Here is a 22533-nt window from a genome sequence, read left to right on the forward strand (position 1 = left end):
TCAGAAAGGGTATATTGCATAGAAAAATACAAAGAAATGGCAAAACAAGGTGCTTGCCGGTAATTCCAAGGGCATTTAGGTGGGCAGTGATCAACCACGTACATGAATCTGTTATGCATTTGGGATGGGAAAAAACATTGGATAAGGCATATGGATATTACTGGTTGTAATATCCATATGTCCAAGTATGTACGTAGATTTGTAGAAAATTGTATCACGTGCAAACTAGCAAAACCCCCAAACGGAAAGGTCCAGGCAAAATTGCATCCAATTCCTAAGATAGAGATACCATGGCACACAGTACACATCGACATAACAGGTAAAATGAGTGGCAAAAACGACTTGAAGGAATACGTCATTGTTTTAATAGACGCCTTCACCAAGTTTGTTTATTTTTACCACACACTGAATATAGATACTGAAAGCTGTATTAAAGCTGTGAAATCGGTTGTGGCGCTATTTGGATTGCCAAATAGAATAATAGCGGACCAAGGTCGTTGTTTTGCTAGCTCAGGCTTTCGCAATTTCTGTTCCGCTCAAAAGGTTCAACTGCATTTGATCGCTACCGGAGCTAGTAAGGCAAATGGACAGGTTGAACGCGTGATGAGCACACTTAAGACAATGCTGACGGCAGTTGAAACAAGTCAGAGATCATAGCAAGATGCATTGGCTGGCCATGAATTGTACCGCAAATCGGGTCACCAAGCTTAGCGCTTTAGAGCTATTAATAGGAAAAGAAGCTAGGCCTTTTGGTTTATTGTCAATAAACGAAGAAGACAATGATGTAGATAGAGAACAGATTAGAATTCAAGCCAAGGAAAACATGGAAAATAATGCAAGATATGACAAATAAAGATTTGACAAAAATAAGCCAAAGATTATGAAGCATAACGTAGGTGATCATGTTTTACTGAAAAACATAACGTAGGTGATCATGTTTTACTGAAAAACGAAGAACGGCATCAGACAAAGCTCGACCCTAAATTTAAAGGTCCATTTGAGGTGATCAAAGTCTAAGACGGCGATCGATATGAACTAAAATCATTGGTTAATAAGCGAACGTATAAATATTCACATGAGTGGCTAAGAGCGCTACCAAGCAGACAAATTAAACAAAAATTAAACGAAGAATTCGATGGCCTAAGTGATGGCGATTCCCAAGAGGGGAATTGAGAACCGCACCATAACAGCTGTCTCACAGAGATGAGAAGCGTTATGGCGGGGGTCAAGGTGATTGGGTGTAAGTGTGCACCCCAAATTAAATTGAGAAACTGAGAGACAAATCTAAGTTATGTAAAATATGAATTATTGTAAGTTTGTAAATTGTAAGAGAAAATAATGTTATTAAAAACAAGAGATATCATAATTAAAAGAGTCTGGTATGTGACTTGGACATGGGTGGTGGATGTAGCACACGCGGACGTGTGATAGGTCAGGAAGGCCGTGTCGCAGCATGATTGCTAGTAATTATACGCGGGTACATTCCTCAGTAACATTCTGGGAATTCGGGGATTCTGGGAATTCCGTACTTCTGCTTTACTAGCTGATATTGAGCGAAAAGCACGGCAGCAGAGGCAGAGACGCTCTGCTGCTGAGAGAGGTTCGATGGTAAGATACCAAGAGTCTTGAGTAAGACAGAGACGGCTATATACACTCGACATGAGTGAGTTTATGGCATGAGTGCGTATGCTGACAGAGTTCAGTTGAGCTTGGGTATTCGAACCGATCGGAACTTTCTGTGCAGCCGCGTCAATCATCAAAAGTGTTAACATGGACGACATACCTTTGCCGCCGACATTCATACCCTTGCCTCCGACATATATATGCAACCGCGCATCTTGCCTACCACAATATTACAATTAATTTAACATAGCTTAGCTAAATCATTGATAAAATACTTCGTTTATACTATTAACCTTTCTTTTTAATAATTTTATAAGGAAAAACTTACTTTTAAAAAGTCTCAGTATTTTACAACTTTTTTTACAACGTAAGTGCAACTTGTTGAAAATATTTTATATACTTGCAATGCCCAAGATTGCCCACAAGCAACTTTGAAACTTTGAAAATTCGAAATTATTTTTAACTTTACAATAGCTTAGATAAATCAATGATTAACAATATTTGATTTGAACTTTTAATTTGATTTAAAATATTCATTTTATAAGTAAGTTGGTCATTTTTAAAAAGCCTCAGAATTTCAAAAATTCTTCTTCAACTGATGACCAAATTGAAATTTTTTTCTCACATTATGAGATAACACAAAGAGCACCGTAATATCAAAGACTGACAAGATAATAATTAGAGAAACCATTACCGTAATCCATTAAACATTTGAAATTGCTCACAGGCAATGTTGTCGAATGGGTTAAGAGAGTATTTTCTTCTTACATAAAACCATGGCATAAGCTACTGTTGTTTTTATACCTTTATTTATTCAGATTCATTCAAGAGGCCTAAAATTTGGAATTTATGAGGACTACGGAAACTATACATGTGCTGGTTACCCAGGTATAATAGGCTATGAAAAATCAGATGCTGAGCAATTTGCAGAATGGAATGTAGACTATGTTAAATTAGACGGTTGCTACTCTCTACCAAGTGATATGGATAAAGGATATTCTGAATTTGGAAGGTATTTGAATAAAACAGGCAAAGCGATGGTTTATTCCTGTAGCTGGCCTGTTTATCAAATATACGCTGGAATTCAACCGAACTTTTCAGCAATACAAACTCATTGTAATCTTTGGAGAAATTATGACGATATTCAAGACTCCTGGTCATCTGTTGAGAACATTATTGATTATTATGGAAATAACCAAGATGCGATTGCACCAAATGCGGGTCCTGGACATTGGAATGATCCTGACATGGTAAATATATTAATTTTTTAATGGATAAATAAGGTATATATCCCAGAATGTAGTGTTAAAGATATATGGGCCAGCATACAAAAAAATGTTGTATTACCCACTGCAAACAAAAAAAAAAAATAATAATGCTGCATAAGCGTCAGCATTGGCATGGAGTGTTAGGTATGCGATTATTTTTCGAAGGCTCGAAACTGATCGAAAATCCGCTATTTTTAACCCTTTCATGCCCGAAGTAAGGTGGGCCAAATAAAAAATATTTAACGCCATAAATGATTAGTAGGAACCCCACGTAACGTTCATTCCTATTTTCGATACTTCGAGTCCTTTGGTATGTCCTTACTGCAATGTTGCCAATGGCAACATTGGTCCATCCATATATACATACATACGTACATACAGTACTATGTTAGTATTTGTATAATTTGAGAACAAATGGATATTACGTTTTGAGCAGTTTGACCTGTGAAAGCCTGTAGCGCAGTACATCTACCTTTTGATCCCTTTGCCTTTGCTGGAGCCATAATTTAAGATCTCTTTGCATGTGAAATTTTTGGTGATATAATACCTTTTTAATAAGCTGGTGAACTTCGCTCTACAAGATCGATTGATAAGCTTGGAGAGTTTAAAATTAATGAAGCATATGCAGGCCGACCTGTTTTTCGTGATTGATCCACATTCGCATTAAGTAGCTCTTTGGCAATATCAATTTGAAAACTTATAACTTATATTTGTTTCCTTCAAATGATAACATAATAATAGCATATCTGATAGATCAACACAACTCATGTTTCTATAATAAATATCTACAATAGCTGGACGAGATATTTTAACCATGCTTTTCACTTTTGCGGCACCAACGCATGCACTCAGAAACTGGTGTGTCGGCAACATAATTTGAAATAAGCTGAACACATTTATTATCATACCAACGACATGAGATTAAGTTATATGCTTCGACCTTTATGTCAAAAGAACCCCTGCCTTTGCCAGTAGAGCAGTATGCCTATATAACTTCGCAACTCCCATACCAGACACTTCAGCTCCACTCCTTTATTTTGAAAGACGTACTTATTAGTTTCCAAGCATATCTTTTGAAAAATGTCATCATAAAGAAATTAATTGAAATATTCAACGTGGCTTTTGGTGATGTCAGCAATCACATGGCTTTTCTATTCTGTGTCCATCTTATTTACTTTTGAGACATGTCATCATCTCAAACTATTTAAATCGACTTATTCATAAATTTGTTGTACTGTTTCATCAAAGTCGGCTTACATCGAATTAAGCTCATCTTCAATATTCAATATTTCCACCTTGCGGTATTATGTCCTACTTTGTTCTATGAATGCCTCCAAGCCATCCATTTTATCCTCTGGCCCTTCATTTTCATTTTCGTCGTTTGAAACTTCCCAATCAAATTCGAAAATTTCTGTGGCGGGTGCTGCCTGATGGTCAAACGATAACTTAAAAAAAAATTCACATTTTTAACTCATCCCATTCGTGAAAGCAATTTTTGTTGAGTGCACAAGGGAGTTAAGGAAATGCATGAATCTCTCTGGTAATTCTAAAATTTGATCTAAAATTTTGATAGTGGCTTGGTGAAAATTTCAGCTGTCTAGCTTTAATGGGCTCGCCTGTAGAGCAAAAACCCGTCACCCGTAAGTCAGGACTAAAGTATCTAAAGTAATCATTTTTGGTACATTTTCGATAACATTTGGAAAATTTTATCACTTTTGAATTTTTTGATTACTTTTTCACTGTTTGATAACATTTCGATTTATCGATAATTTTTGAACTTTTCTCTAGTCAATATTTGTAAAAATCATACAGGACTGTGTAATTAATAAAATCGTATTAAAATGGTCTGTGAATTTTGCTGTGTAGCTACCATTATGCATGTCTAATATGGTGGAGTGAAAAAAATTGTTTTTAATGGGGATTTTACTGTATTATTAATCGGGTCATCGATTTAGTCGAAGAAACATTTCAGCTTTCTAGCCCAATACCTTAAGGTGGCGCAATCTTTTTGAAAAAAGTAAAAGTAAAGAAAATACAAAATAGTTAAATTTACATTCCGAGAGATTAATTTGTAGTAATTAATTGGAATCCTCCGGGTTTGACTTAAATCGAAAAAAACAGATTTTTGGTCTCGAAAACTAGTATTTCCTGTCTAACATTTATATAACCGAGTAAAAATAAAACCATCTCTTGCGTCTGGTCCACAGACAAAAAATAAAGCATCCGTTACAAGCTTCACACATCTCTCCACAGCTTGAGTGTGGCAAGGAAACTTCTCATTATCCAGCAAAATGGATCCTGATGAAATCAAGTTCGCAAGTCCTTCGTTCGTATACTTCAGTGTCATTGGTAATTTCTTCTTTTGCCCAATCTATTAAATTATAGTAGTATGACGCATGAGCTTGGAGTTCTGGAAGCCAACATTCACGAACTTGTGTTTACTTTCTCGCTCTTAATATTTTTTTAAGAGCCCGATTCCTTATGTATGACGCTTTGTTTTGGTATCGCTTTTTAAAACAATGCTTTTTAAATATCGCAAATTTTGTATTATTATTATTAATGGAGTAAATGTGCGCTGCGACCTAAAATATCTATTGTGCACATTGTGATTTAAAGTTCCTTCGTGTGATGTAGGTTGACCTGTGATACGCTAGTGCTCTTCCTCTCAACTTCGACCTCAAGGTTCGCTACCGCGTCCCTCCCGGCACTGCAGGGTACCTCAGGGGCAATGTCTTTCCAATCTGCTTTAGGAACTCCTGCTTCCGCCCTCTTTTTCTTATGCAGGTGACAGGGTAGCTGGCCAAAAGGATATCTTATGAGCATGTCGTTCGGCAGCAGTAACAGTAGCAGTAGAGTAGCAGAGTGGGATGCTCCACTCCCAGAGTAACCAGCTTGCCCTAGTTCGTTTTCGTGCATTTCAGCACTATCTGGTATCGTCACCGGACGACCGCGGTAGGTGAACTGTGATGATTTCCAGTTCCGTGTTCTCATCCCCAATCCCCGTTGGCTTGTCCGTCTTCGCCTGTTGATGAGCCATATTTGGTCTAGCGGTACTACCCCGCTTACCTGTAGCTTGTACGGTGCCATCCACTCCAACCACTTGAGGTGTGAAAACCTCTACTACCCGCGGAGTGCTGTGCGTGCGTGGCGATCCCCGCTCTGGCGTAGCACCTTTGGGTAGAGGTGCTGGGCCCCTACGCAGTGGAAGGCTACCACTTTGGTCCAGAGCCTTCTCTACCATCCGCTTTGCTATTTGGGTTGCGGCTAAGCCCGGCCTGTAATATTTTGTTTGTTTGTAAGCCAGAGGATTTTTGCCAGCCCATCTCGCTTTTAACCATTTTGAATACGTGTATCGGACAAGTTAGCCATCGCGATTGCGTCAGTGCTCCGGGGTCTCTGCATGCTAGGTTAGGTGAGATCGTCCCAGCTGAAACAGCTGAACATATTTGGTATAGATATTTTTGATCTCTGCTCAGTAATTCTGTATCAACTTTCGGCAATTTTATAGAAATGAGTTTAAAAGTATACGTATGTAAGTAAATACACTTATTGAGCTTTTTGCCTATGCTGCCGGAAAAACTGTTGGGGTCCGTTGTGGTATCATCGAAATGAAAAAAAAAAAAAAAATGGCGAAGTGGCGATTCGTTGGTATGCACTACGCACACAAACCATTGCAAGGGTCGGTTCAAATGCCTTTCCAGTAAACAAAAACCTTCTTTTTTTTTGTCTCGTATTTACCACAGTTCCATCGCATCCCATTGCCATAAGGGAAGAGCATTAAGCAAACAATTGTTCCAAAAATTCGACAATAATTTTCTTAATTTGCTTTCCCCGAATTAATCGTAAGATGTCCGATGTATTCAGAGCACATTGAGTTACCACAATTGAACGACTATTTTCAATGTAAAGCGTCATTATTTCAGCGCGTTCTTTCGGAGTGAAGCGATTCATGAATAAAATTGTGCAGAACTGAGGTTTTCAACACTGGCGTATTCAAGTTAATCGGTTCACTAATGACAAAGTTATTCAATATTTACATACCGACATAAAAGATGGCGCACCCTGTATGTGGGATGGATGTCGAAGCACTTGAAGTATCGTGAGTTTTCTTGACTGCTTATCATACTTTCGCTTCCTGCTTTCATTGCGTCGAATTGATTTATTCACAATCCTATCCACAGAAACATTTTCCGGTCATTTCGCTGGTCTATTAAAAATGTTTCCTCTGCAGCAGGTACTTTTGTAACGCATTTAGATACTGCTCTGTATGAACATTTACATTTTGCGACGTCAAACAACTTCTTTGTAGCATCTTCGTAAAAAGCCTGCTCTTGGTGCCACTGCATATTTTTATCATTTTTTTTTTTGTTGTAATACAATATCAATCTAGCGACCACTTGCCGATGACTAATCGTCGGCAAGGATGCCTTTTTCCATATTTTATCTGTCAGTCGCAACAGTATCGCAAATATCCTTCACAGCCTTTGCCATTACTTGACTCAAATAATTCGTTTCTATTCCGCAAAGTTCAACTGGATCACCAAAAACAGGGTACTTTTGGTTAGTTTTGATTGCCTGTGCACAAAGGCGAGTAAAAATATAACCAAACAAGCTTTAAAACTTGCTGAAAGCTTTTTTTTCAATATAATCATCTATTGCTGAGCTTTTAAAACAATCAAAGCGATATTACCCATAACTCAAAACTTTTCTCATAATTTCAACTTGAATCATCCAATCATGTGAATATATTTTTTTATTGGCCCTTTTCACTCCGCCCTAATGTCTAAGCTTATAAGTAAAACAAAGATTGAATTTATATTTTTGCTTGAGGGCTTTAAAAAATCTCTAAATTGCATTTAAATTATAGGTCAATTAAAATTTAATTTTAAGGAAGATTGTTTTTTAGGTATAGAATCGATACATGGTACATACGTACGCAAATAAATTAATAGTTTCCGATAAATTTTTGCCTATTCGCGAACTTTTTAAGGAATCGGTTTATACATTGAGCGATAGTCTTTGGTATATTTTTCGATACTATTTGAAATTTTGATTGATTTTAAACCTTTCGATACACTTTAGAATTTTCGGTAGCTTTTGAAGCTCTTGATTTATCAATAACTTTTCGTTTTGGAAATTTTTGAGCTTCGTCAACTTAGCTTATCGATATATATATATATTTACCTGTCTCCACATTGTTGAATTTAGTCAATATTTCACATTTATATATCATGCACTTTGTGTAGTTTCATTCTTTAAGTGAATACTTGCGGAATATTTACAATCGAAACATGTATTTTTTTTATAGATTTTTAGTGAAAATTTTAGATTTTGTAACATGCCAAGCGTATTAAATATTTTTTATAGATTTTAAGTGAAAACTTCTAGTAATTTTTATTGAGAGATAATGGAATTTTTCCGGGATATTTTTAACAGTCAAAACAGAGTCTTTTATATATATACCCCAGAAACCCCTACTCTGATCGCTTCCTGAGTTCCGATAACCCTGCATTGAAAAGCCTGCCCGATTTTAAGGTCTCACCTCAATCCTATCTTAAAATGAAGTTCTTTTTATATTTGAATAACAATTATTTTTGTATAATAATAATATTATATAAAATAATATTAATTTAATTTAATTTATTAATAATAAAATAATAATAATATATGTATTGTAGCGTAAATTAGCTGTTGGCGAGCCCACAAGATCTATGCAGGGCCAAGATAAGCTACGGTTGGCCGAGGGGAGTCAATCTTTTTGGTTAGATTAGGTTGGCGGTAGGCAGTTGAGCGAGAGAGCGGGTTATGTTGAGCCGGGCGCAAGATTTCTTCCAACGACGGATGCGGTTAATTAATAAAATGTAGAAGTTTTGTAGTTTAATGGCATTTGTAAGGAAGGTTACTAGAACCTCCATTAAATTAAATAAAGTAAATGTCCGCACTTGCACTAGAAACAAGTCTATTCTGCACGATGCCCGGAAGGAAAGAGAAAGAACCGGGGACGGGAAGCGCCCAGGGCTAGATGCTAAAAGCGCCCAGGGACGAGGGAGAACCAGGGCTAGGTCCTCTAGGTTTCCAATCGATAACAGAGCTTTCGGTGGTGGTAGGCTGATCCCACCGAAAGCTCAGCTTAGCGGCCCAGCTGATCGTGTGGGTCAGCTGATTTCGTTACAGTTACCCCCCGCTGGACTCGAGCCTCCTGGCCGGGTAATCCAAGTGTCGTCGACTGGTATTTGGCGAGGCGGTTAGCGTGTATCGTTTTAGTGGCACGTCGTCCGGGTAGACGCACTTCGTAGATCAAGTCAGAGATGCGGCGTATCACCGTAACAGGTCCTGGCAACGCCCTACGCGTCGGGTGGGTGAGTATAGCCAAACCAGATCTCCGTCCTCAAAGGTGATGGGGTTAGCACGCAAATCGTACCGTAGCTTGTTGTTTTTTGCGGCGGATGCCAAATGTAAGCGTGCAGCCTCGTGCGTGTAGCGGAGCCTGCCAATGAGCTGTTCCACGAAGGCTGGATAGCTCTCGCCAGGCGGGGTGGGGCGTCCAAACATCAGTTGTGCTGGCAGGCGAAGCTCGTGGCCCATGAGCATCTGTGCGGGAGAGAATCCAGTAGCTTCATGTGGCGCGGAGCGGTAGGCCCAAAGCGCGAGAGGCAGTAGCTCATCCCAGTTTCGTTGGTCGTCGGCCACGAAATTGGCTAGATAATCGAGCAGAGTGCGGTTAAAGCGCTCTACCATGCCATCCGATTGAGGGTGCAGTGGCGTAGTACGGGTCTTCTCTATGTCTAGCCGCTGCAAGCAAGCCTTGAACACTTCTGACTCAAAGTTGCGGCCTTGATCGGAGTGGAGTACGAAAGGCGCCCCGTAGCGGCAGAAGACTTCTTGTATCAGAGCGCGGGCGACAGTCTCGGCGGTTTGATTTGGGAGAGCTATACACTCTGGCCATTTGGTAAAATAACACATGATGACGGCGATGTATCGATTGCCGGCAGCTGTGGTTGGTAGGGGGCCCAGTATATCGATGGCGAGGCGTTCAAATGGGGCACCCACGGAGCTTGGCTTCAGCTGTCCTACAGTCCTGCGCGGCGGTCCTTTGCGAGCACAGCACACTGGGCATCGGGCACACCACAGGGACACGTCGGCGCTCTGCCCAATCCAATAGTAACGCGCCTTGGCTTTTTCAAGCGTTTTCTTTACGCCGAAGTGGCCACCAGTAGTCGAGTTGTGAATGTGCTGTAGTGTGTCGTCTCGTAGTGAGTGAGGCACTAAGGTGACGGGCTTCCCCACTGCTGTGCTTTTGGATAGTCGTCTATCCAGCGGGCGATTTGGCCTTCGGGCTCTTTAAAAGTTGTATAGCCAAGTCAACGACGCATGATCGGTACGGAGGGTAAATTTACGGCCATACAGGTAGTGATGGAAGTGCTTAGTGGCCCGCACGACAGCCAACAGCTCCCTGCGGGTGACGAATAGTTGCGCTCGGATGAGCTAAATGTTTTACTGTATTACTCCAGGACTCGTTCGTGCCCATTTAGCATCTGGCTAAGCACGGCTCCTGCGCCATGGTTAGAAGCGTCAGTGTCCAGAATAAATAGTCCATCCGGGTCCGGAAAGGTAAATAGGCGCCGTGGTCAGCTTCTCTTTCAATAAGTCAAAGGCGACTTGTGCCTCCGGGGCCCACGTGAACGGTCGACGAGCTTCAGTAAGCTCGTGAAGCGGCCTGGCTACGGTTGCAAAACCAGCAATAAACTTGCGATAGTAGGAACAGAGTCCAACGAAGGATCGCACATCACTTTGACATCGAGGCGGTGGCCACTGTATCACCTTCTGAATCTTTTCCGGGCACGCATGAAGTCCTTGGCGGCTCACTCTATGGCCCAGGTAGCTGACTTCGGTGCAGAAGAAATGGCACTTACGAGGGCTAAGCTTCAGCCCGGTGTATGCCAAACGTTCAAATACCGCCTGTAAGTGCTGGAAGTGTTCTTCCGCAGTTTTAGAATGCACTATAATGTCGTCCAAGTAGACCAGGGTAGATTTCCAGGTGTCGTCGGAAAATAGGCCATCCATTAATCGTTCAAACGTTGCAGGTGCGTTCGTCAATCCAAAAGGCATCACGTTGAACTCGTATAAGCCGGCGTCGCAGACAAACGCTGTCTTTTGTTGCGATCCGGCATCCATTTCCACTTGCCAGTAGCCACTTTGTAAGTCCATGGTGGTAAACCAGCGGGATCCGTGTAGTGTGGTCAAAATGTCCGTTATTCGTGGCAGTGGGTATGAATCTCTTACAGTGACATCGTTGAGCCGTCGATAGTCAACTGTAGTGCACTGTCACACAAAAAGAAAAAAAAAAAATTTAAATAAATATAATAAAACAATAATATTTTTAATAAATCCAACAGACGGAAAAATAGTAGTAGAAGATAGGTTGTAAACACTCCTATTTTTTTTCCCCGCATAGGCAATCAAACGTAGGAATGCTTTTAAGCTTTTAAGCTCTTAGCGCATTGAGCGTAAGTGTAAATCGGCGCTCTTAGTAGAACGTCACTCAAAAATAAAGCCAAAGTGCAGTGACCGCCAAAAACGTACGATTACGCCGTTTAGCGCCGGCGCCAAGCAGGCGCTACCTACGACTGTTGCTAGGCAGAAGAAAAAGTAAGAAAAAACTCTCTGTCTAGCAAGACAAAGAAAAAGCTCTCGCCTGGGGGAGAGATGCGAAAAGAAATTAAAGCATCAGATCAGTTTCTAATTGGAGTTGGAGAAAGTGAGTCGCGATGCGCAAGTGCGTAATTACGAACAAATCAAGAACTTAACCAAAATTGAAAAATCAAATAATTCACTCCAACGCGCAAGTACTCACAAACGAAATCCTATAGTGTTTAATAGTATCAAGTACGAAAGTCATTGGACACTTTAGCCGTTTTCTTTCGCTAAGCGAAAGCAGAAAGAAGCTAAGAACCAACTCCAGGATGAGAATTGGTTCCCGCCACACCAAGTTCTTTGTTCGACCGACATCCACGCCATAACCGCCAATATCACAGTAGCAGCAACTGCCTTACCAAGAAACAAAAACTTCCAAAAACCATAGAAACAACGCCAGCATCCACTCACGCAGGCCTCCAAGTGCAACTTAATATCTACAACTTATCCGACGCACATAACCCCATCTTCACCCCGAACCAGCGCCGCAAGCAAATCAATTAAATAATTTATTCACACATAAGTTAACTAGCCTCGCTAAAAGAACCCTAAAATATGTAACCGATATTATACTCAAATGCAAACTCCATAAGGCAAACGCCAAAAGCAAAAGAAAAAAAAAAAAAAAAAAATTTTTTATATATAATTATAATAAATCTAATATCCCAGTTCTAATTAAAGTACATAATAATTTAAGAAAAATTTTTTTTTGGTTTATGTTAAGCTAACTAATAAATTTCTTTTTTTTTCATGCATGGATAGCCATATATAGATATTAGATTATTATAACTTTTTCCACAGCTAGATATCATCCATCCTCGCAAGGGTGATCAAACAAACTCTGGGCTGTGATTCTTTAACAAAAAAATAAAAAATATGCTGACAATATTATTTTAAGCAAAAAAGAGTGGCAAAGTGCGAGTACATAAAGCATCATCAAGTTTCAGTTTCAGTTTGGGGGGGGGAGCTTTGAGTTTTATGCGAGGATCGTCGACGTCGAAAAATGTAAAGTTACCAAATATTTAACAGCAAGACAAAATTTACACTAGTTATAAAATTACTTTTATACTTTTTTGTTAAAAATGAAATTATTAAATCTAAGTGTGAAATCTAAAGCTATGAATTAATAGTCTAATTATTGTTGGAGTCATGTTGTCCGTGGATGGTCTATTGTCAGAGTAGTATCAGTTGTGCATAGTTGCATATGCCCGTTAGCGTTGCCCAAGTCCGATTAAAGCAAGCACGCGAAAATTCAATAAGATATTAATTACAAGTCAGAGCAAGCGTCTCAGTGGCATTAAAATTATTCCCACCCCATATTGCCGACAACTATTGAGCCGGAGCCAGCGCGTGCGCCTTTGACCGACGCAACCCAGATCAGCTCACAAAACTAGTAGGTTGTATACTACATACTTTAATAAATAATTATATACTTAAAAAAGCAAAACTAATGAAACTGCAAGTAAAATATTTTAAGTTAAGACGAAAGAAAAACTAAATAAAAAGAGAAATACAAAAGCGCTGCAGCAGTTGAAGTTATTTGTGAAATTGAAAGTGTTTTTGTATATATAAAAATTTTGTTATAGTGAGTGATTTGGAGTAAATGCTATATAAGGCATTTCCAGTACTCTTAATAACAAGTTATGTTTTGTTGTGCAACTAGCTGGATAGTTACAGTTTAAATTTTTCTTAACTCCGCTGTTGCTTACAGCAAAAAACAAAATACTAGCAAGGAGTAGGCTGGCGTTGATAAATGATGTTATATGTTTTTTGTTGAGGAAAAAGCACATCATTCCGTCAGAAACTGTCCTAATGCATAAGTATTGTCAGTAAAAGTTGCATATTGGATATTACGTTAAAATACTGCGTTACCTTAGCGGCTTTTACAATTGCTAGTAAAATTGGGTATATCTTATAGCATGTGCAAAATTAAATCACAGCCTTACTTATGGGCATAGGCTTGAAGCTTTCAATGTGACTCCAACAAATTTCCTTTTGAACTTTTTTATTATATTTTTGTTTATTAATACTCTTACTTATTTATCTTGCAAAATATTAATTATAAACAACTTTGCTTTTTGATTTTATATAAGTAAAATATTTTATCAAAAATATTATTTTCATAAAATTCTTGGGTAACTTTAAAGCTTTGTGTCCAACAAAATCATTAATTTTTTTTTATAAATTTTTTGTCACTCGCCAAGCTTAATTATTTTACTTTGGCGTAGTGCCTTTGGAAATTTACTCAAGCAAAATTTTATTGGAAATTATATTTAATATAAAGTTGCTTTATACACTTACAAATTGTCTCTCTTGTAGGCAAAATTTTATTATATTTATTTAAAACACCTTGCAAAATTTAATCTATGTTAATTGTGTTCTTGCTTTAATAAAAGTGCCAAGAACAACATAGTTTTAATCAACAATTAAATATCGCTTGTTGTATTGTATTTAGTGCCTCTCAGCTATAATTAGTGTTACCATAACAGCTGAGTAAAAATTTTAATTCCCCATAGATTTATTTTTTTTAGCGTTTTAGTTTTTTTTGCCAACCACCAGCATAACAATTATTCTTGCTTACTAGTTGTACCAAACCAATTGGTTTATTATGCCCTTGCAACGTAGTCCAAGTAGGCAGACTGCCACCGGAGTAGCTAACTGTTATATTTGTGCAGGGCCTGTAATACATAATGCGCAACTTGTGACCACCAGTTGTGGTCATACGTTTCATCAAGCCTGTTGCGATTCAGAAGAGACCCGTGGCGTATGCCCTGTGTGTAGACAGACATTGGCCGTAGAGCAAGATCAAGTTCCTACCGAATTCGTAGATCAGCGACCATCACTGGCCGAAGAATTTAATACCGTAGCGTCAGTGTCACGCCCTCCGACAAGTACAAATCCACACCAAACTAGATTACAAACAAGGAAAACTAAGGCACAAAATATGGCTGAGCAGTCAGCTCCGTTGCCAGCTACCGAGTCAGCAAGGCAAGCTGAAAATGTAGCGGCAGATCAGCGACCACTGGCTGAAATAGTTAGTGAGGCTGTAGCAGCAGCTATGTCGCAGCATGCAAACCAATTAACTCAAGCAATTATATCCGGCTTCCAAAGCTTATCTGCTGCTGCGGCTATCACAAGGCAGCAGCCAGATATATCCGCCACACCGGCAGGGCCGCAATATACTTGTCCGCCTGGACATAGCTATTCAGCGGCGCCTGTGCCACCACCAGAGCCTACTAATAGTTTATATAGCCGGAACATGACTAATAACAGCCCCGTCAGCAGTGAGCTAAGACCCGACAGAATTAGTCAAATAATAGCTAACTGGAAATTTAGGTTTTCGGGCAAAGGCCCAATGACCATTGATGATTTTATTTATAGAGTAGAAGCATTAACGGTGCAAACTCTAGATAGCAATCTAGGGATTACGGCGCGATATGCGAGTAATTTATTTGAAGGTAACGCTAGCGAGTGGTATTGGCGTTATCACAAAAAAAGGTGGACAGGAACGTTAGGCCGAACTTTTGCGCGGGTGCACTTACGCACGCCACTCAGAATATAAAGATACAAGAACGGACGGGATATCGAGCAGCCGAATCGATCCCAGACGAAACGCAACGGACCTAGGAAACGTTTGAATGATTTTTACAATGCCAAGTGCGTCGGCATTCGAGGGCGGACAAAAGCTCTGCGGGTTGGCCCCAGGGCAGATGAGACTCGCTACAGTTAGATAATAAGTGCGAAATCTTTTGTTAGAAATCCAGCACGAAATATTATATGAACGCATAAACAAGTTGGCCGCGCTTCGACAGGAGTCGTGAGAGCGGCGCAAAGAAGATGTAGCTATAGAAACAGGTTGATCAAGCAAATTTGGCAATAGTTCAGCGACGGCCATACGCCGCAACTATAAGTTCTATCAACGAGGCGAAGATAGACGACATAGCAATTCCGAACGAGCATCAGCGAGGTGCAGAGCATATGCTCAAATTGATCGATGTTATTCGATGACCAATGTCGTGTGAGGCGATCACTCGTAATTGTGGCAAAATTGTCATCGTCGGAACTTGCTGCGTTGGAAGTGCGGCATCGTTACACTGTAGAGCCTGTATTCCCGGCAGGACGACGGTGGTATTTTCATTGATGTAATCTGAGTTTTTCCCTAGTTGTATGGTTTTTTACGAATACTGGGAAGCCAGACTTGCTCTCATAATATTCGCATGACTACGATCAAATGCTCAAATTAATAACTTGCGAGTGCAGTGCGTACCGTGCATAAAGTCAGCTACTCGCAAACACTCAAATCTATTGCTCAGTCTCTAGTGTGCAACGTCTACTACCGCAGATAACTTTAACCCAAGCAGTGATATGTGGCCTAACTAATACAAGCATTGCTACAGGTTCACTATCCTCGCGATCATGACAAGCACGAGACGTCGGATAAAGATAAGGCTGCGAACAACCGTAATTAGTACTCTTTCGCTCTCGCGCGTATTAATCCTCGTATTCTCAGTCAACAGAGAGGCTGATAGACTTTGCACGGTGATATTATACGATGAGCATCTTAATAAGCCAGCGGGATGGAGACGCAAAGTTGAATAAATTAGCCCATCAGTCTTTATTTTGTGTTTCCAAACTCACAATGACATTCGCACCGAGTACGCAGCAAGTATGCACTGCCTTCATATATACACAGCATTTAAAACCTCGCGCTGAAGCGATGGCTAATGGATAGTCTCGGTAGCTTAATTACTAATTTAGACAGTTATGGCTCGGCAACTACTCTACGCGTGGTCGTGCTTTGGAACAAATTAATTTTCCACCTTGTGAAAAAAATAAAGGCTATAACCGCGGTTGCGTAACATGCGTGATCGCAGCACAACATATCCGCAGCTCGACTCTGATTGGCCACGCAAGGTTAACACACCCTCTCTTGTAGGTTTGAAGGGAAGTTGGAGAAACTAATAAGAGACCCTATTAAATAATGTCAGATGTGTATCGGCTCAGTTGCTGTATAGAACAGAGTGTTCTTTTTGCTAACTTGTGAGGCCACGGCAATCTGGACTTTCTGTGGTTAGCTTGGCTTGTGACATCGCAATTGCATTAATAAACCAAATGGGCACTCTTCAACCTAAACAGTGTCTGAAGAGCTAATTAGTTATGTGGCCAATAGGAGGCAGACCCGAGAGTACATTTAGTTGTATTTTGCTCTCCAAATAGCAGCCCTTGAGCCTTTTACATAATATCTGCATAGAATAACCAATATCAGAGCTGCGGCCTATAATATGCCCTAAGTAGGTATATTCGGAAATTTCCAGATCATGGTGAGCAATAATATGACAGCTCTAGTAATAGATTCTATATATTGTAAATTTATTTGCACACAAGTTGAACCCTGCGTTAGTTCATGAACGCAAAACAAGCCCCTAAGATTAAGCCTCAGTCCGCTGTCTAGTACACCGTGCTGTTCTGTCCAAAGCCAATGGGAAAGAAACTCTCTTATACGACGAACTTTGATCGTAATGTCATATGCAATCGGGTTTGTATATAGAGGTCAAACTCAGCCTTGCTTATATGTGTCACTCTCACTATGTACGGTACTAATATACTGTGCACGTCAGGTAAAAATGTGTCATTCAATCGTGTATTGAATATGTAGAGATTATGTGTATAATGCGATACGTTAGTATTACGTAGTTAATCAGAACTTGTGAGCGCACTACGCCTTTACTATACGCGCGTCATCTATTATAGATTCTGGGACTATAAAAGTCCGTTTTTGCCAGGCAATAGAGGCCGTGTATCAAATATTATATTACAACACAGTACTTTAAGTAAGCCCATAAAGGACGACTCTTTCTAGAGACTAAGTCTCCGCTTCAGCAAAACGAAGCTCTAGGTACTAATGCTGATAAGATTTCTAGCTGCTCTTAGCAGTGTGGAAACTTTGGCACTGGGCGAGTCCGTTTTTTAACGCGAGATTTAACACAGACTTGGATGGATCACCTTTGGGTTAAACTCCCCCGCCTTATACGAACAAGTGCGCCCCCATACAAGTCCCGTACGAGAGCCTCCACATGGACAATAAGTTCGCAGCAGGTGAACAGCCCATTAGCGGCGTTAACGGTGGCGAGTCATGATTCGTAGAATCATAACGTCTATGAATGAACGCACACGTGATGCAATTATCGTAGTTCAGAAAATACGGTTTTGACAGGCATTGACACTTGCCTGCAGAAAATAGGCAGCCCCAAAGGTTAGACGCGCTAAATTGACCATAAACGTAGAAAAAAGTAAATTTTGTAGGAAGGAAGTGCATTACCTAGGCCACGTTATTGGCAATGGAACAATAAGCACGGATCCAGAGAAGATTGCAGCAGTTAAAGATTTCCCAGTTCCACGATCCCTAAAGCAAGTTAGGCGATTTCTAGGAATGACGGGGTGGTACCATAAATTCATTAAAAATTATGCTGCAATAGCTTCACCTATTTCAGATACTCTTAGGCAAAAGCGGCACTTTGTATGGACAAATGAAGCTCAAGCTGCTTTTGAGGAGCTAAAAAAGCAAATGTGCTCGGCGCCTTTGCTACGTAGCCCGAATTTTGCTGAGCCATTTTATTTGCATTGCGATGCAAGTCAAACAGGCGTAGGTGCCGTGCTCATGCAAAAAGACTCTGTCAACGAAGACATACCAATTGCCTTTATGTCCCGTAAACTCAACAATTGTCAACAAAAATATACTGTGACAGAAAAAGAGTGTTTGGCAGCAGTTTTAGCCGTGAAAAAATTTAGAGCATACATTGAAGGTCAGAAATTTACTATAATTACTGACCATGCCTCGCTCAAGTGGTTAATGAAGCAGACCGATTTGAGTAGTCGCTTGGCTAGATGGGCACTTAAACTTCAAAGTTTCGCCTTTGACATCGAACACAGAAAAGGCACAGAAAATATAGTGCCTGATGCCTTATCACGCGTGTTTACCGAAGACTTAGCAGCTTTACAGATAAATTCTGCGGTAGTAGACCCAGATGCTAAGGAGTTTGAGTTAGATGATTATGCGGACATGCGAGTCAAAATACAGACAAATAAAAATGCATTGCCAGATTTAAAAACAATAGGGAAATATATCTATCGCCGGGCAGAACATGCACCAGCGGAGAAATTAGTTGACGATAATTGCTGGAAATTGTGGGTGCCACAGCCACTGGTGGCTAAAGCATTGAAAGCCGCACATGAGGATCCCCTTGCTGCTCATTGTGGCATTAATAAAATGCTTGAGTCACTGCGTCGCTTGTACTATTGGCCAAGTATGGTCAATACAGTAAAAGAATATATCAACGCATGTGACACCTGCAAAGGCACTAAGTACCCAAATAGGCCATTAAAGCCAGCTATGGGTAACACTGGACAGTCGTTACGCTTTTTTCAGCGACTGTATGTCGACTTCTTAGGCCCATATCCGCGTAGCCGTTCAGGACACATAGGTATTTTTGTGGTAATGGATCACCTTACCAAGTTTCCTTTTTTAAAACCGGTAAAACAATTTACAGCCGACGCCATAACCAAATATCTAGAGCAGGACTTGTTTCATTGTTTTGGGGTACCGGAAACCGTTGTTTCCGACAACGGTGTCCAGTTTAAGTCAGTTGCATTCAATAAAATGCTGGAAAAATACAATGTTAAACATGCGTATACGGCGTTATATTCCCCTCAAGCAAATGCTTCAGAGCGGGTCAACCGATCAGTCCTATCAGCTATAAAAGCATATGTAGATCCCGATCAAAAAAACTGGGATGTGCTTTTAAGCAGTGTTTGCTGCGCCATGCGCTCAAAAGTGCATTCAGCAATTAATACCAGTCCTTATCGATTAGCTTTCGGCCAGCATATGGTCACCAATGCTGCAACGTATAGGTTGCTAAGAGACGTCAATATGCTGGAGGATCGCAACGTTCAATTTGAACGAGAAGACACTTTTGATTTACTTCGCAAAAAAGCAAAAGAGTGTATGCAACTTCAGCGCATAAGAAATGAAAAATCTTATAATTTGCGCACGCGTGACGTTACGTTTAATGCTGGTCAAGAAGTATATAGGCGGAACTTCTCCCAAAGTAATTTTGTAAAGGGATATTCTGCCAAGTTAGCACCAGCCTTCCTTAAAGCCCGAATCAAGAAAAAAGTCGGCAATTGTTATTATGAGATAGAAGATCCACAAGGGAGATATGTAGGCAAATACCATGCAAAAGATCTCAAACAGTAGCTTAAACACTGTTCTTGTGCCAGCGTACATCCCACTTGTGCGACACTACCGCCAAGTGTGATTTCAGTGGGGGGGAAAATTTATGTAGTGCACTGTCACACAAAAAGAAAAAAAAAATTTAAATAAATAAATATAATAAAACAATAATATTTTTAATAAATCCAACAGACGGAAAAATAGTAGTAGAAGATAGGTTGTAAACACTCCTATTTTTTTTCCCCGCATAGGCAATCAAACGTAGGAAAGCTTTTAAGCTCTTAGCGCATTGAGCGTAAGTGTAAATCGGCGCTCTTAGTAGAACGTCACTCAAAAATAAAGCCAAAGTGCAGTGACCGCCAAAAACGTACGATGACGCCGTTTAGCGCCGGCGCCAAGCAGGCGCTACCTACGACTGTTGCTAGGCAGAAGAAAAAGTAAGAAAAAACTCTCTGTCTAGCAAGACAAAGAAAAAGCTCTCGCCTGGGGGAGAGATGCGAAAAGAAATTAGAGCATCAGATCAGTTTCTAATTGGAGTTGGAGAAAGTGAGTCGCGATGCGCAAGTGCGTAATTACGAACAAATCAAGAACTTAACCAAAATTGAAAAATCAAATAATTCACTCCAACGCGCAAGTACTACACCGAAATCCTATAGTGTTTAATAGTATCAAGTACGAAAGTTAACGCGTGTGAGGCTATCAATAGTCATATAGTCATTGGACACTTTAGCCGTTTTCTTTCGCTAAGCGAAAGCAGAAAGAAGCTAAGAACCAACTCCAGGATGAGAATTGGTTCCCGCCACACCAAGTTCTTTGTTCGACCGACATCCACGCCATAACCGCCAATATCACAGTAGCAGCAACTGCCTTACCAAGAAACAAAAACTTCCAAAAACCATAGAAACAACGCCAGCATCCACTCACGCAAGTGCAGCATTTCTAATATACAACCTTATCCGACGCACATAACCCCATCTTCACCCCGAACCAGCGCCGCAGGCATATCTGAACAATTAACTAATTTATTCACACATAAGCTAACTAGCCTCGCTAAAAAACCCTAAATATGTAACGATAATATCATACTCAAAAATCAAACTCCGATAAAGGGTAAAGGCCAAAAGCAAAGAAAAAAAAAAAAAAAAAAAATTTATATATATATTGAATAAAAATTCTATTCCCAGTTCTAATTAAAGTACATAATAATTTAGGAGAAAAATTTTTGTTGGTTTATGTTAAGCTAACTAATAAATTTCTTTTCATGCATGGATAGCCATATATAGATATTAGATTATTATAACTTTTTCCACAGCTAGATATCATCCATCCTCGCATCGCTGAGCTCAACGACCGCAAGGGGAATCAACAAAAAAAAAAAAAAAATGCTGTAAGTTAATTCCTCAAGAAAAATAATAATTTAATCTGTGGCCTTAAGCCTATAAATTTACCTGAACACAATATCTATATATGCATGTGTGCAAAGCTTTTCCTTTATCATAATTAAAAAGAACACCTGCCTCTCTTTCTAATTCATATCTTTTAGTCCTTAGTTAATAATGTTAAATTTTACCAAATTTTATAAAAGCCAAAACAAAATTTACACCTAGTTATAAAATATTTTTTTTATACTGTGTTCATTGTTAAAAATGAAATTATTAAATCTAAGTGTGAAATCTAAAGCTATGAATTAATAGTCTAATTATTGTTGGAGTCATGTTGTCCGTGGATGGTCTATTGTCAGAGTAGTATCAGTTGTGCATAGTTGCATATGCCCGTTAGCGTTGCCCAAGTCCGATTAAAGCAAGCACGCGAAAATTCAATAAGATATTAATTACAAGTCAGAGCAAGCGTCTCAGTGGCATTAAAATTATTCCCACCCCATATTGCCGACAACTATTGAGCCGGAGCCAGCGCGTGCGCCTTTGACCGACGCAACCCAGATCAGCTCACAAAACTAGTAGGTTGTATACTACACAACGCAAAAGCGTGTGGAGCCATCCTTCTTTTTGACCAACACGACAGGTGATGCCCAGGGGCTGTTAGACGGCCGAATGATGCCTCGGCGTCGCTACCAGCTCTCTTACTTGATTTTTGCTTGCTAGCGCGAGGCGGCGGGGTGACTGTTTTATAGGTCGTGCTGTACTCGTGTCGATTATGTGACGAGTCAACTGAGTACGGCCGGTGTCATCGTCGCTATGCGCGAACACGTTGCGGAATTTTTCTATCAACGCAACGAATGTCGATCGCTCCTTAGTCGTCAGATCCGGAGTGGGCAACTCCGTCCAATCAACCGCCGTTGATGCTCCGGATAGGTGGGGAGGGGCCACTTGCACGGCTTCAACCTGTCCCAGGATTGTGAATGCCGGCAGGATGTGCTCTTGTGAGCTTAGGTTGAGCATGCGCATCGTCATGACGCGCTGTTTAGAGTCCAAGAGAGGGCAGCCATAAATCACGTCAGCGGGCAACTGGCAGTGTTTTCCTCGTTTCAATATAGCGAATGGCTCCGTCTCTTGTACGGCACAGCGGATACGTACACGTGTATCACTGTGTGGGGAAAGGCGTACGTTGGCCGTCGAGTACATCAGATTCGCTATCTCAGCCTCGGGCGGTCGCAAAGGTTCGGTTCCCCAGTCAAATCGTAGAACCCATGATTTGAGATCCACGACGATTTTGTGCTGCAGCATGAAGTCCACTCCCAAGATGCTGGGTATAGGATCC

The 22533-nt window shown here is 40.3% G+C and overlaps 1 protein-coding gene across 1 annotated transcript in view; it reads left to right on the plus strand.

The window, feature by feature from the left end:
* LOC117135003 (alpha-N-acetylgalactosaminidase) overlaps positions 1-22533 on the plus strand; it is a 98600-nt gene that overhangs the window by 39001 nt on the left and 37066 nt on the right. Inside the window, exon 3 of the mRNA XM_033294780.1 lies at positions 2442-2873. Within this exon, the coding sequence (XP_033150671.1) occupies positions 2442-2873 (432 nt within the window). The remainder of the gene's footprint in view (positions 1-2441; positions 2874-22533) is intronic.

The sequence above is a fragment of the Drosophila busckii genome, unplaced genomic scaffold (assembly GCF_011750605.1).
Source record: "Drosophila busckii strain San Diego stock center, stock number 13000-0081.31 unplaced genomic scaffold, ASM1175060v1 hic_scaffold_16, whole genome shotgun sequence".
NCBI lineage: Eukaryota > Metazoa > Arthropoda > Insecta > Diptera > Drosophilidae > Drosophila > Drosophila busckii.